A 14127-nucleotide genomic window follows, 5' to 3' on the forward strand; every position below is an offset into this window, starting at 1 on the left:
AACCGTTACAGTGAAGAAAATATTATAAAAATAACTTAAACGATCTACATCTCTCCTCTTTCTTCCAAACCAAAACGTAATTCAGATTGTATCCGACAAATTCAGATTGTATCCGACAAATTCAGATTGTATCCGACACAATGATAAGTCATTTCTGATTATACATAATTATATAAGAAAAATCAGAAGAAATATTATAACCAATGTTAAACAACAAACAAACATTCTGTTCTCTAAATATTCTACTATCTATTATACGTTTAAACTATCTGGTTATCTGTTAATATTTTATTAATTTTTACACGTGTTACATGTTGAATTAATTTGCTAAAATGTAAATAATTCTATTAATTAATCTATTTAAAAATACTATTCCACTGTTTGACAAACGAAAATATTTGTGATGAAATTTAATTGCAAAGGTGGCTTTCCAGTACTGAAATTGAGAAATCTCAGATTCACCACTTCAATAAATAGATTCTACTTTAGTGTTTCAAAATATTGCGGGCTCTACCCTCAGGTAGAATAAAATATTAAAAAAGCATAAAGGGTATCTACTTTACCTTAGCCAAATAATTTGAAAACAAATTATCTTTTACATAGAGATAGAACCGCGTCTAAATTTACACTGCCCTTCATTTACATCAAAAACCCATATTGCGCACTCATGGTATAAACGCAGGAACTTTGGCATCAGACGTGAACGCTCTGCCGACTGTTTCACCGAATTTGTGTTTTAGTACCAGCATGTAAAATAGTTCAAACTCGCACAAAATCTGAAGCACGCTCGATCCTTTGGATCAGTTTCCTTTATTCAATATAACACGTGATAGTAAACCATCAGCAAGAAGGAACCTGTTTGCTCCTGTAGTCCTAAAACCCAAGATTTTAGCGAAAACAAGTTATAGAACAGCAACTACGAACATAATAAGGATCTGTTTTACATGAGGATGTCAACATTAAGCACATTCACAGACTACGTTAAACTAATTTGTCCCTGATTGTACTTCATTACAATAATACATAGTTCATTACTCTTCAAAATAACTTACAAAGGACAGTGAAAGGAAACATTGAATATTTTAAAACTAAATTGTAATTAACTTATAAATTATTTGTTTGTAAAAACTGCTTTGTAATTCTGTCTTTGAATTTATTTCTATGTATCAAAAGTCAATTACCTGATACAACCCACGCATTGTAAGTTTACGCAGTGACAAACATGATAAGAGACGTATATTCCTATAGGTACACGTACTTACTATTTCGTCACAAGTACAGTAAGTACATGACCTCAGTACCAGTTGTAAAACAAAACGACTTGGGTTCCTTAAGTGGCAGCTGTTACGACGTTAAACTCAGAAAGAAGAAGACTCCGTATCCAACTGCGGATCCGATCTCAGCATTAGAGAAACACAAAAGTGTATCAGCTACTGGACTTGTATTAGACTAACATCTGTAAGTCTAAGGTATGTACTCACTTCATATTTGTCAATGTATAGTAATGATACGGTACTTTCAGCATTTTAACAGACAGGAATAACTGAGGTGTTTAAATCAAAAGCCACCAAATTCACTTTTTTTTCTCATTAAAATTGAGTTACATATCATTTGTTACATGTTTGATATAACGGAATTTCATTTTGTTTAAAAGCTTAGTATATCATACTAAAAAAACTAGTTCAAATACGGGACTTAGTACGTATAAATATGGAGATTCACTGCACGTTTTGCAAAATTACTCGAAACTAAGGTAAATGGATGTGGCGGATTTTGATACTAGGCGCCTCAAATATAAATTACACACATTAAGATCACTCCCCTGAAACTCCGTTCTTTCATTTCACCATGAACAGAATGTTCATGAATACTGGTGCATAAATTATAGATGTCTAGATTTCTACGAAAAAGTTAGTTATTGCTATTACTACGATACTTCTCGCGTACGTTCGTAATATGTTAATCATACATAAATTACAGCATAACCGTACTTCATTACTTTTACACTGTACTGAAAACAAATGAATATTATTTTCCGATAATTTGCATCGCAAATTCTAATCGTCCCATTTTCTTTCATTCCACTGCGAATCACTAAATACAAAAACTCACTCACGTCTTTGTTACGTACTTTCTGAGAGGAGTGTTCCCGCAGGGCACCCTTCAACCCTCATAACAGTTTTGTAACTCCTCTCAAAAGCTGCATTCCAGTTACAAAATATTTTTACATGTCTTGTCTGAACGAATCTTGTTTTATAATACTTTGAATATTTCGTATTGTTATTGAGAAAAAGCATACAAAAATTTGGCTCAAAGAATGTTTGAACAGAGAAAAAATTAAATTTTATTTGAATTCGTGTATCATACATATTATTCGCAATTTCCTGTATTATTTTTATGAGAGTAATTTTAAAATGAGAATAAAAATTACATTTTTTTACACTTATGTCACACATCATCATTAATATATCATTACAAATGTAGAACTATTGACAGAAAATTATTAAATATGAAGCTATAAATGTATAACAATTAATAAATATTGTATTATAAGCAAAAGTAGAAAGTACACTTTGGTATCTATAGACTATCCCATATTTAAAGGTCAAAAGTCCGCTGGCCCAATGCATTAGCTGATGTGCAATTTTACCAGTTTTCGTACGATCATAAGCACTTTAGAAATAATCAAAACACAGATGCTAAAACAAGCGTAACCGTATTCCAAAATTCTTTTCATTTGCGTAATTAGCTACCTTCCCTTAATGCAGAACAAAAAGCTCTTATAAAATCGAAACCAGCGGGAATGAAAATAGATTGGAATTATGTGTGCATAGAAAATAAGTTTACTCTTGGATCGTTGTTCCAACTAGATTTTGTGGATGATTCACTAATAGTTTACTACACAAGCGAAAGCAAAATATAATGCACACAACTACAGAACGTAAGTCTCTTATTAATGATCAGTGGAAAACGTAGGTACGCTTTTTAAATCTGAAGTTGGCACGAAAGATCATCTTAAAATTTTCATTTTAAATGTTTATAAAATTGTATTCTTCGAAATTTCCTGACTTTTAACAGTACTCCCGGACTTCCCGGTTTACCAGTTTTGTTCCCACCTTGTACATTGAGGATTACCACGATAACAGCACAATATGTAAGTTGTTTCAGGAGTTAGTAGAAATAATGTACTACGTAAGATATTTTAGTAGTTGGCAGAAATACGCTTTGCACAATTCGAAAGCAGCGCAAGGAATTAGAAAATACAGTTCTGAGCATTCAACATCTATGACCTTTTAAGCCCGTCACGTATAAGGGATGATGTCCCTCAGCGATCACACTACCCGGGAAGTGGGGAAGAAAGAGGAATGAGGAAGAAAGGAAGCTACGCACCATTCCAGCATTTGCCTGGTGTGAATGAGGAAGACCCAGGAAACGTCTCACTCAGAATCGCTGGCCAGAAGAAGCTTTTAAACCTTTCCGACCAAGTTCCTCATCGGGAATCGAACCCAGGACAAGAAGGAAGTGTTAGAAGCGTATAGATTTTATTCAGGGTTGTAAATAAGCGCGCTCATTTGAGCTAGATCATTAGAGCGCGCTTGTTTTTCGTGAGTTTTATCATGACCTAACTCGTTTTGAAAATGTGAGCGTTGGATTGAGTTTAACTCGACATAGGTGAGTTTGAGCGTAAAACAAGCTCAATTTCACGCTGAACAGTAGATAATTTTAATTTCACAAACTAATGTAATCATCCATTTGTACATTTGCTGTATCCAATTTCTGAGAACAGACTTTAAATACTAATTTGAGATTAAACAAATGATATAAGTTAACGAGGTTAGCACTAGAAATAACTCAAGGCGGCTGAAAGTGCATTTATTTGAAGTGATATTTGTTTAGTTGGCGGAATTTATCATATTTTTTAAAATATAAAAATCATATCGGTATTTTAAAGTATCAATTATTTTTTAATTTCTCCAATAATACAATGTAAGTAGTAGGACAAGATGTTTGACATTTTTTCTTCTGTTTCCACCGTAAACATGAAGCTTTTAGAGTCTTCTAGATGATGATGATTGTTATCATCATCATTATTATTATTATTATTATTATTATTATTATTATTATTATTATTATTATTATTATTATTATTATTATTATTATATATTATTTGGTAGGATTTTCGATTCTTAGTTTCAAGAGACGACAGGAGAGAAAAATCTATGGCGATTGAGATTTTAACGGTTTACACGTTTCATGGTCCATACACACCGAAAAATTACTTTTTAGAATGTCCATCTGTCCGTTCGTTCATTTCGATGTATGTACATTTGCCTAGATGCCTTACTGTTTAACACATCTCCATCATATTTGAAACATAAACTTTTTATAAAGTTCTCCAGACGAGCTTTTATAATTATCTTCGTACTCCCCCAAAAATATTGGTAATTTACTGAAAGATGTAAATACAAAATTGGGATTTTTCCCAAAAATGGCTATAACGATTTTGTTCATATTTTATACATGAAAATTTCACTAATGACCACATATTGTGATATGAGCCATTTTTCTCGGAAAAATCAATAAGTAGAGTTACTTTCCGAAAATTGGAGAAAAACTAATTAATTTGTAAACCTAAAAAAATATGCTGTACGAGAACCATTCTACTTATTGAAGTGAAACTGATTCTAAATTATACTCTCATTAAGCTCTTCATTATGATACTAGGAAGACAACAGCACAGTATGGTTAATGAGATACCGCCTAAAATTACCATAAAATCTGAAATTCTAATTTCTGTTGAACTAAAATATTGTCCAAATATAAAGTATAGAGTCGATAGATAACACTGAGTGAACAAGATAACATGCGTGAGGGTAAATTCTAATATGTAGTTTTCGAGAAAAAAGATAAAGTAACCTTTGTAGCGCTAAAAAGTGTCATTCGTTTCCAAATAATTAAGAGCTTATTTTACTACAAGATACTGTTATATAAGCCTGTTTGTGAACAGTATGATAACAAAAGACAGTGTTAACTAAGAGGTTGTTGGATTTTCCTAACGATAGCACACATACTCTTTACTTACATATTACATGTAAATGTTTTACTAATAACCTTACAATATGGCGTAACTCATTTTTTTTTCTAAAAAATCCACAACGAATAATATACTCTTGAGAGTGAGTTTTCCAAAACGCTCTCAAAATTAATCAGGTGATTTAGTTCATGTATCACAGGTAAATATTTTATTAATAATCCTATAAACAAGCTATAAACATGCATAAATCGTTTGTCATGAAACTATTCATAAGGAGTAGTTTGCTCTTGACAATTTTTTAGACATTTCCTTACATAAGACTTATATAATTTTGTTGGTAATTCATAAACAAATATTTCATTAATAATTCTACTAAATGGTATAGATATCTTGAAAAAACTCAAGAAGGGGCTACTTTTCCTCAAACGAAATTTTTCGAAACGTGTTATAATTTTCTTCGTGTTTCGTAAATAAATGTCTTATTAATAATTGCAGTATAGCTTGATTTAGTTTTAAAAACTGGGGCGAGAAAGTTTCGTGCAGAACCTCTATCTATTGCTTTGTAAGTCTTTTCCTGCTTTTTAATGCATTTGTTTACTGGTCGTTTCGCAAGCCAATACCTATAGGTTATTAAAACGTTCTTTTAACTCAACACACTGGATAAGGTGTGAAATTATTTTCGCAGGTTTTAAGGTCGATATGAGTATCAATTTATTCTTTTAAGACAAGGAAGTAGGTAATACATTTAATGTTTTATTTGCAGAAATGGAACATTTTCTCTCCATTGAACATTTGATCTCCTGTTGTTCTTTGCAAGCTGGTTTTACTTACTTCACGCTTTGTTGTGCCTCCTACTCCATCACAGACATTCTTTCCATTGCAAAAGGCAAACAAACTTTTCTAGTCCAAAATCTATTTTGTGGTTCCAAATGTTTGACTTTTTTTCTATTCTTAAAATTGGCTGACACTATAATGAATATGCAGAGACATTGTCCTACCTACTGTACTTATTATTAATTCAATTATAATAATCAATTTCAAAATTTCCAATGCTCTATTTTTTTTTATTTCCTCTAAAACTTTATTTTATTTTCATTCGTTGTTGGTCATCAATTTTGTTTAATTTTTAAAACTAACTTTCTCTATTTGAATGTTGTAAGCTCATTCAACATTAAAATAGAAATAATAAATTAAAACAACGTGTTCTAAAATATTATTTTTTAAGTTGGTTAAGTATTTGGTTCAGAAACAAATGGTTGAGAGCAGCATAAACATGTTTTTCGTGGAATTTTTGAAAATTCACAACTTCGTTCAGAGTCAAATATCACAGCTGAAATTCCTACTATAATTTTCTCATATTTCATATATATTAATTCTATGCCCCACTGGAGGTATCATGCATCAAACATTTCAAAAATTAAAAATTTCAAATTTTCGAAAATTATAAAAATTGTAGGAGAAATTTTATCAGTGTACTTTAACTAAAGTAACTACAGTAACATATGGAATTGTAATAAAAAAAAATCAACTTTGATATTTCACTCTTCTTTACAAACCTCAGCTCTAAAATATAGAATTTGTTAAATTTCGATACTAAACTGATAAATTTAGCGAGTAATTTTCACCTATTAGGGTTCAATTAGGCTTCTCATGCTAAGAGGCAAAATTAAAAGAGAAACTGCTAAAGAAAATGGTGTTTGTTGGAATGTTTTTCAACATCCCACAGTTCTAAGATATACAAGTTTACGCACACAGTGCTCAACAAAAATGACCTCCACTCACAAAATGGCAGAGTAAATCTCTCTCTCTCTCTCTCTCTCTCTTTTTTTTTTTTTTTTTTTTTTTAAATATGCTGCCAACGTATAAGGTAATAGTATTTTAAAAATCTTTAAAAATTCAAAATGGTCAAGCAAGCCTCATTGATGCCAAATAACTAATAGATCGATTGATTTTTAAAGCATTTATTATGGTACTTGAAATCTTGCATAATGCTGACAGATTTAATCTTTTCGTTCACATTAACAACTTCCCAGCATACAAATGTGACTGGAAACTAGTGTTTATTTTTGGGCAAGCAAATCTCTTGATGCGTTAAATACATTTACTCTGTTAGGAGACTGCCATTTCGCTAAACAAGTTGGGTGAGGACATTTCTTTCATAACAGGGAGGTGCACGGGCTGAGGAAACAAAGGCAAGCGAGGGCATAATGTAAAGGCGTCGAATTCACACAGCTTTACAATACTTCAGACAAGTGCTTATGAAGTGTTAGAGTACAAAAGACGTGTTAGTGTTTCTCTTATGCAGGTCAATATTACTGTACCTTATTACTCTAATTACAGATTTGCTGGTTGTATAAATGAGTTCCTTGGATATTATTCTTTATTTGTAAAGTAATATATTTTATCCTAATATTTCCACCTGTAATCCGGACCGTTCTCAATCTGCATCATTGTAATTATTTTAGTTATTAAATGATTACATCGTGTTTTCCTTATGTAACGTGAGTTCGTTATCACAAGAAGTCTCAACATCTATAAATGATAACTATTAATTTTGTAATTCATTTTCACAGTATTAAATTGTTAAAAAATATATCATATATATTACCATGTCAAACAGTCTCAATTCTGAACTAAACATTGTGAGTACTGAATGTTGAATGAATTCAAGCTATCTTCTGAAGTCTCCTAAACAATACGAAATGATTAAATGATATTTATTTTAACAAGATTCTTTGTCTATAAACGTTCATGTAAAAATTTACATTTTTTAAAAAACTTGCTTTATTAAGATACTATCATTACATGGCACGGATTAAGCTATTAGTTTGAAACTTACATTCAATTAATATCCCAGAGTAGTGAGAAATACTATAATACATTTTATTCCATTTTTAGGCAAAATAAATTTGATTTAAATCACATATTTCTTTTTATAAAAATCTTTCGATTTAGATCACTTTGACTGATTGCAAATCAATCAACTCCGATATCAAGTCCTTTACTTCATAGAATCTTCATTGTTAAATTATACCTGACCAAAATTTTAGGAACACGTACAGTAGACTCTAGACTATCCATCCGTTACTGTCCGATCTGAGTATTATTGTCTAGTCCCAAAAGAACACTCTGTAATGATTTTTTTTTTTCGATCTACTCGACATTTAACGCTTTCATAGAAGACAAGAAGGAGGCATCTTTAGACGAGAAAAAATCTCATTTTACATTCGGAATGGTTCAAGATGATTGAACCTGCGCTGCAGTACATTAGTCCGCTGGAGGATGCGGCGTCCACTGATATCTACTTGTGTAAATAGAGAAGCACTGCGTCGTGGAAGAGAATTAAAAAAGGAGAAGTCATCCATCAAAGACTTTTTCAAAAACCAAAAACTGTAAAGTTTTGACTCTTTTATCTTAGGCTTACCTTTTAGCACCAATGTAGTAATTTATCAACGAAAAGAAGATTAAATTATCACGAAAAGATTAAAACAAGATTATTTAAAAAAAAAAAAAAAAAAAAAGAAAGAAAGAAAAGTCTATGTCTTACGTTAATGTTAGCTCTATTTTAAAGTTGATACATACTGTAAAGTATACATCACTGATTGTTTCTCAGTACAAGTTACGGCATTATAAAATTTATCCCACAATGTGAACAGTATGTTTCTTCTTGATTTTTTTTTTTTTTTTTTTTTTTTTTTTTTTTTTTTTTTTTTACAGTACATATCAAACTGGCCTGTTCTAAGAGGTCAGAAAATGTGAATAAAAGCGAGTTTTGGTATAACAAGTGGTATTAATGGTGTAGGTAGAGCAAGAAGCGAGTTAGAGAGTTCCGGTCTATTCACCTTATTTGTTATCGGCCTGCCTTTCCACTACATTAAACCGGTTAGTCATGAGTCTACCCTAATTCAAATATGTTTAAAAACATTGTTGTAAAAAGGAAGATGGAATCTATCATTGTCTGAATTTTCGTACTTAATGAATATATTCCAATTCATATAGTATGAGGACAGAATTAATCTTGTAGGTTAGTTTTTGTAATGGGTTTAGTTGTGGTTAGTTTGAAAACGGGAAACTAAATTTGCAGGCCCTTAGTTAACACTGCATCATTATCTGATAAGGTAAACTATCTTACACCGTTTTCCAATGTACAAGTCACCATTCACGAGGACATGACAAGTGCATGGTTGATACATACTCGTTTCCAAACACTTGGCGGTGGATAAAGAATGCTAAAGAGTGTCTCGTCTGAGACACATGTGTAATAATCGCATATCTCTAAAGAAATTTTGTTCCCAACACTCCGCAGGGTAAGTAATTCAGTCGATGTTTTCTTACCGATTTCCTACCCAAAGGACAAATTATTAATGTTTATTATCATCGAAATTACTGCAGCGCTAAAGACAACCGATCCAGTTAAAACGCCATAGCAAATTGGAAAGAGTTTTTTTTTCTTTCTTTCTTGAGAAAATGCACTCTGCCACTCTGTTCCACAACAATTTCATGAGCGTGTCTTCGAGCTTCTTCAAATCTGCCATATTACCCGTCTTGACAACTTCAGATGTCCTATCATATCTCCCTTGCATTGAAAATACGCGTGAATGACAAATATTTCTCCAATGATGGCGATTTTAATTATTTTATTATCGGTGAGGAAAATGGATGAATTTTTATTTTGGCAGCAGTATCACCAATAAAAATAGTTGTAAGAGGGAAGTAATAAAAAGGACTGTGATGGAAAAATCGGTCTTCGAAAATAAGGTAAGTCTTGTTACGAATAAGTATTTAAGCCCTCGAACAAGAAAACAATTTATAAACATTTATGTTTGGTATGTTTTGACATACGGAAATGAAATATGGAAATTGGAAAACCAAGGATGACCGAAATTAGAATCTGCTGAAATGTGGTTTTGAACGAGACTGAATAGAACCAGCTGGACAGAGAAAAAAAGCAACACGAATGTGCTGAAAGAAGTAAATGAAAGCAGAAACGTGTTGAAGATAACAAGGAAGAGAAAAGCTATAATCCGTCACCTGATAAGACAACTGCCTCATAATAAAAATTACGAAGCAAAAATATTGGGAAAGAAGTGTAAAGGACGACCAAGACTTTCAGACTCTGGGAAGCACATATTAAATGAAACTGTCTGTATATCCCACTTCAACATTGAAATACGAAACAGGAGAAAAACATCTATAGTTGAAGAGACAATGCTTGGTCTTTACAGGAGGAGGAGGAGGATGATAACTGCAAAAATTGATTGAACGAAGGGAACTATGTTGAATGCACAAAATGTAAGCCCAATACCACTTCGCCTCTCTGATCAAATCTGAAGTTCAAGTCTGAAACTTTCCGACTGTCGTTTATTGTTATCCCAGACTAACGTATAGTACGTCTCAGGCGGTAAGTAGAAAGAGCTAGGGAACAAAATCAGAGCTCCTATATGTGGGTCGATGTGTATATACTACGTACGTTCTATATGGGCGCTTATGTGCACGTAAGTTTGAGAGTAAAGAAAACATACCACCTTTCTTTTGAACATTTTCTTTACTATTATTTTACGCAGACTCCTAGGAAAATTGCCGCCTCTTTTCTTTCCAACTCAAACAGCAAGCAGTGTTAAATTTTATATTCATGTATAAATTAAACAAGTACATAAATAAATACAAGCCTATTAGTTAATACTGATGTAGGAATAGAAAAAAATGCCATCCATTTTTTTCTAAATAAATAAATAAATGCATTAACAATTAGTATTTTTGAAATCACATTAGTTAAGTTGGGAAAATATTTATTATAGTCTGAATTTTTCTTCTTATATAATCTTATCTTATATCTTATATGAGTTTTGTTGTTTCTTATATGATCTGGACTATTTTTGTAACTGCCACTACTACAGCTTATTATTATTTTATTTTATGCTTTATAGAAAGAAAGCTAAAATACTTACTTTTCTACTGAAGCTGGTCTTTTAACATCCCTAACGATATATTTTCGCTTTGACGTAGGATCACCAGGTATCATATACCTTTCAACTTTCAATCCTGTAATAAATTAGAAGCAGTATACAAAATAGTTCTTTACAAAATAATATGGTTTTAATTTTATTAATTATTCTTTCCTGTAAGATTAACCAAGAGATCATGCTGCTCCATATTATACATTGGCGCTTTCTACATTTTTACGTATCTAAAAATAGCCTTTCTCCATACGCTTATGTATTATGAACTTACAACTACCAGTGAACAAATAACTTCTACTGTTACAAACTAAGATGTCAGGATATTGTCAACAAACTATTTTGATTGGTTGATTACACTTCAAAATTTACATAACACTGAGATTATGATAGTATTGACGTGGGTTTAAAATTACGAGAAGACTTAAATCTATGTAATTCGCGGATGCTCTGGGACAAAACAAGACCTTCTTCACTACTTACTACATCACCTCTGGATAGTGAAACATGCCACAGGTCCCTTTGTTTATGTGTGCTGAGTATGTGAGAAAGAATGCATGTGTGAGGAACAGTTTAATTATCAAAATACGCGTCCTGAAAAAACCTTAGACAATATTCACAGTAGCTACTTTTAACAGTTACATGATTATCTCTAACAAAAAACATTTTAATTGAAGATCTAACACATAATACATTACAGATACTTATTCATTTAATAAATATGCTTGAAAAATGTACAACTTGCAAGATTAATATGGCGTTGGACCATTTTTCGCAAGCTTAATATGGTGTTGGACCATCTTTCGCACTCCTCATATAATACAAAGTTTGCTCTAATACAACTCCATCAACAGCCTAGTGCTGCAGTCGACGCCTGACCGTTTCCAATTAAGCCATCTAACATGTTCCAACTCAAGATGTTTCCGTTAAATTGATAATGATCCGTATCTCTCTATATATTAATAGCAAACTCTTAACAGTTGGCCTTCAATCACTCTCACAAAATATTGAACTAATTTCAATTAAACCTTTACCAATATAATCACTGAACTCTTACGATAGTCATAAACTAATTCCATTTTGAAATCCATTATAATCCATACTAAAAGTTGGGAGCAGCTTGTGTGATAATCTTATTATACGTGCAACATTTTATTCTTATTACATGTAGCATTTTATCAGTGCAACGTAAATACACAGAATGAGAGTTTTTTGGTAGATGTGAGTTTTTCGATACACAGAATGAGAATGTATCATCCACATGCACAAATTCAATTTGATGGATGTAGGTAGAAAGGAATGGATATTTTAAGCCACTGGATGTATAGCCAGTGAAGTTCACGAGATTATTTAACATAGTCAGATTTACTTACATGAATTGAAAAAGTTCCATTTCAAAGAGAATAGAGGACAAAACCAAAACAGAAAACGCGTGAGACAAAGAAATAAAATTTGGCATATTGAGACTTTCTGATATATGAATACCTCGTTCATTCCACGAATTTAGCATATCAATATAAACCGGATACAGGAAGAGCTATCGTTTTTATTTTTATTTTTATTTTTATTTTATTTTATTTATCACTAGACATAAATGCATGAAAATTTGGTATATGGTTGTGTTTGATACACAGAATACGAATACCTCTTTCACCTTCCACGAATACTGAAAATAACACTCCTTGGAATGAAGGGCGAATTTAATATCAAGGACGGGGCCGGATTCTTTGTAAATCATTAAACTGGATAAATTTTGTACATAGCGATATTTGCATTCATTTCCACAATAGGAATTTCCACACCAAAATTTTGGGGAAAGAGACAATTTGACTATTATTATGTGTTTCTTGTTAACCATTATATATGAAAGACATTGATAATACAGAATAGTTATGTATCTATCAATGTGCACGAAAGCTAAGAAATCCAATTCCGAATGAGTGAGAGACGAATTCAATGCAATGGACGCAGAAGTCATACAAGGAATCTTTTTTCGTTTTTCAAACATATCGATTCTCATCCCATTCACTTGCACACATTTAATATGGCAAAAGCTAATGACTGGACGATTTTTCCTTTTTTCTGCTGGATTGGAAGTTGTCGACTTAGGATATAATTTTCTTAAACTCTATGAATTCGAATTAGAATCAATGAATTTCCACATCCAGAAATCGATTAATTGTATGCGTTTCAAATATTTTTCATTCATTTTTGTCTCCACTGAAGTAAGAACTGATACTTCAGCTCGTTTTAGAATATATTTTAATTTTCGTTTTTTAATTTGTAATATAGATTCCTATCTTTTCCAGCTTCAACAGAAATAGATCAAAATATGTAAATTAAAAGTGAATAAAATAATAAAAAGTGAACTGTCATTCCAACATTTGTTTTTATTGATTATCTGCATATTTCTGCTGTGATTTCATTCAACTTCGGATTTGTCTGTGATCGACTGCCTATATAAACAATGGTAGTACGAGTCAAACACAGATTTTTTGTTCAGTAGTGTAAACAACCTACATAGTGGAATTGTATTATGAAAGACAGGTGGGACACGCAGTGCGAAAGAAAGCATTCTTCTTACAAGTTTGTTCAATGTTTCAAATAATTAATATTCCTTAGTAACCTACTATTCGCTTTTTTTTTTTTTTCGTAAACTTCTTGAGACATCTAATACTTTACATGAAGGTTTTGCGCCTCATCGTATGGCGCGTGGTGCGTTATTAAATTACACTAAAATACTATCATCAACCATTAAGCTTATCATCAACTAAGGCTTGGCTTATTGCGTTTACTGTAACTTATAATGTAAAATGTAGAGATTGTTTCTTTCAACACATTATCAGTATCGAGAATTATTTTTAAGTACTACTTCAAACCTGAGTTTGTTGTTTATTCACGCGTAAATTTTTCAATGTTCAAATCTTATTCATTTTGAATATTTTAAATAAGATTTTACTCATCTTCGTACGACGCACGGTATCTGTGTTTGACTTCAAGTTGGGTTCTTTATAATCCATTAGTATTGTTCATTTTTAAGTTGTCTACTACTGAATTCCTAACTATATTGTGCCTGTTAAGGAAAGTCTTATATTGGGCTACTCTGTAAAGCAGAGCAAACACAATAAGTTAATG

The 14127-nt window shown here is 31.7% G+C and overlaps 1 protein-coding gene across 5 annotated transcripts in view; it reads right to left on the reverse strand.

Moving 5' to 3' along the window:
* Positions 1-14127, reverse strand: part of LOC145686285 (protein argonaute-2-like) — a 279317-nt gene that overhangs the window by 121609 nt on the left and 143581 nt on the right. For all 5 annotated transcript variants that reach the window (XM_081759418.1, XM_081759417.1, XM_081759419.1 and 2 more), the window contains exon 11: positions 10984-11077. In XM_081759418.1, coding sequence (XP_081615544.1) covers positions 10984-11077 — 94 coding nt within the window. The remainder of the gene's footprint in view (positions 1-10983; positions 11078-14127) is intronic.

The sequence above is a fragment of the Thermobia domestica genome, chromosome 5 (assembly GCF_964235325.1).
Source record: "Thermobia domestica chromosome 5, izTheDome1.hap1.1, whole genome shotgun sequence".
NCBI lineage: Eukaryota > Metazoa > Arthropoda > Insecta > Zygentoma > Lepismatidae > Thermobia > Thermobia domestica.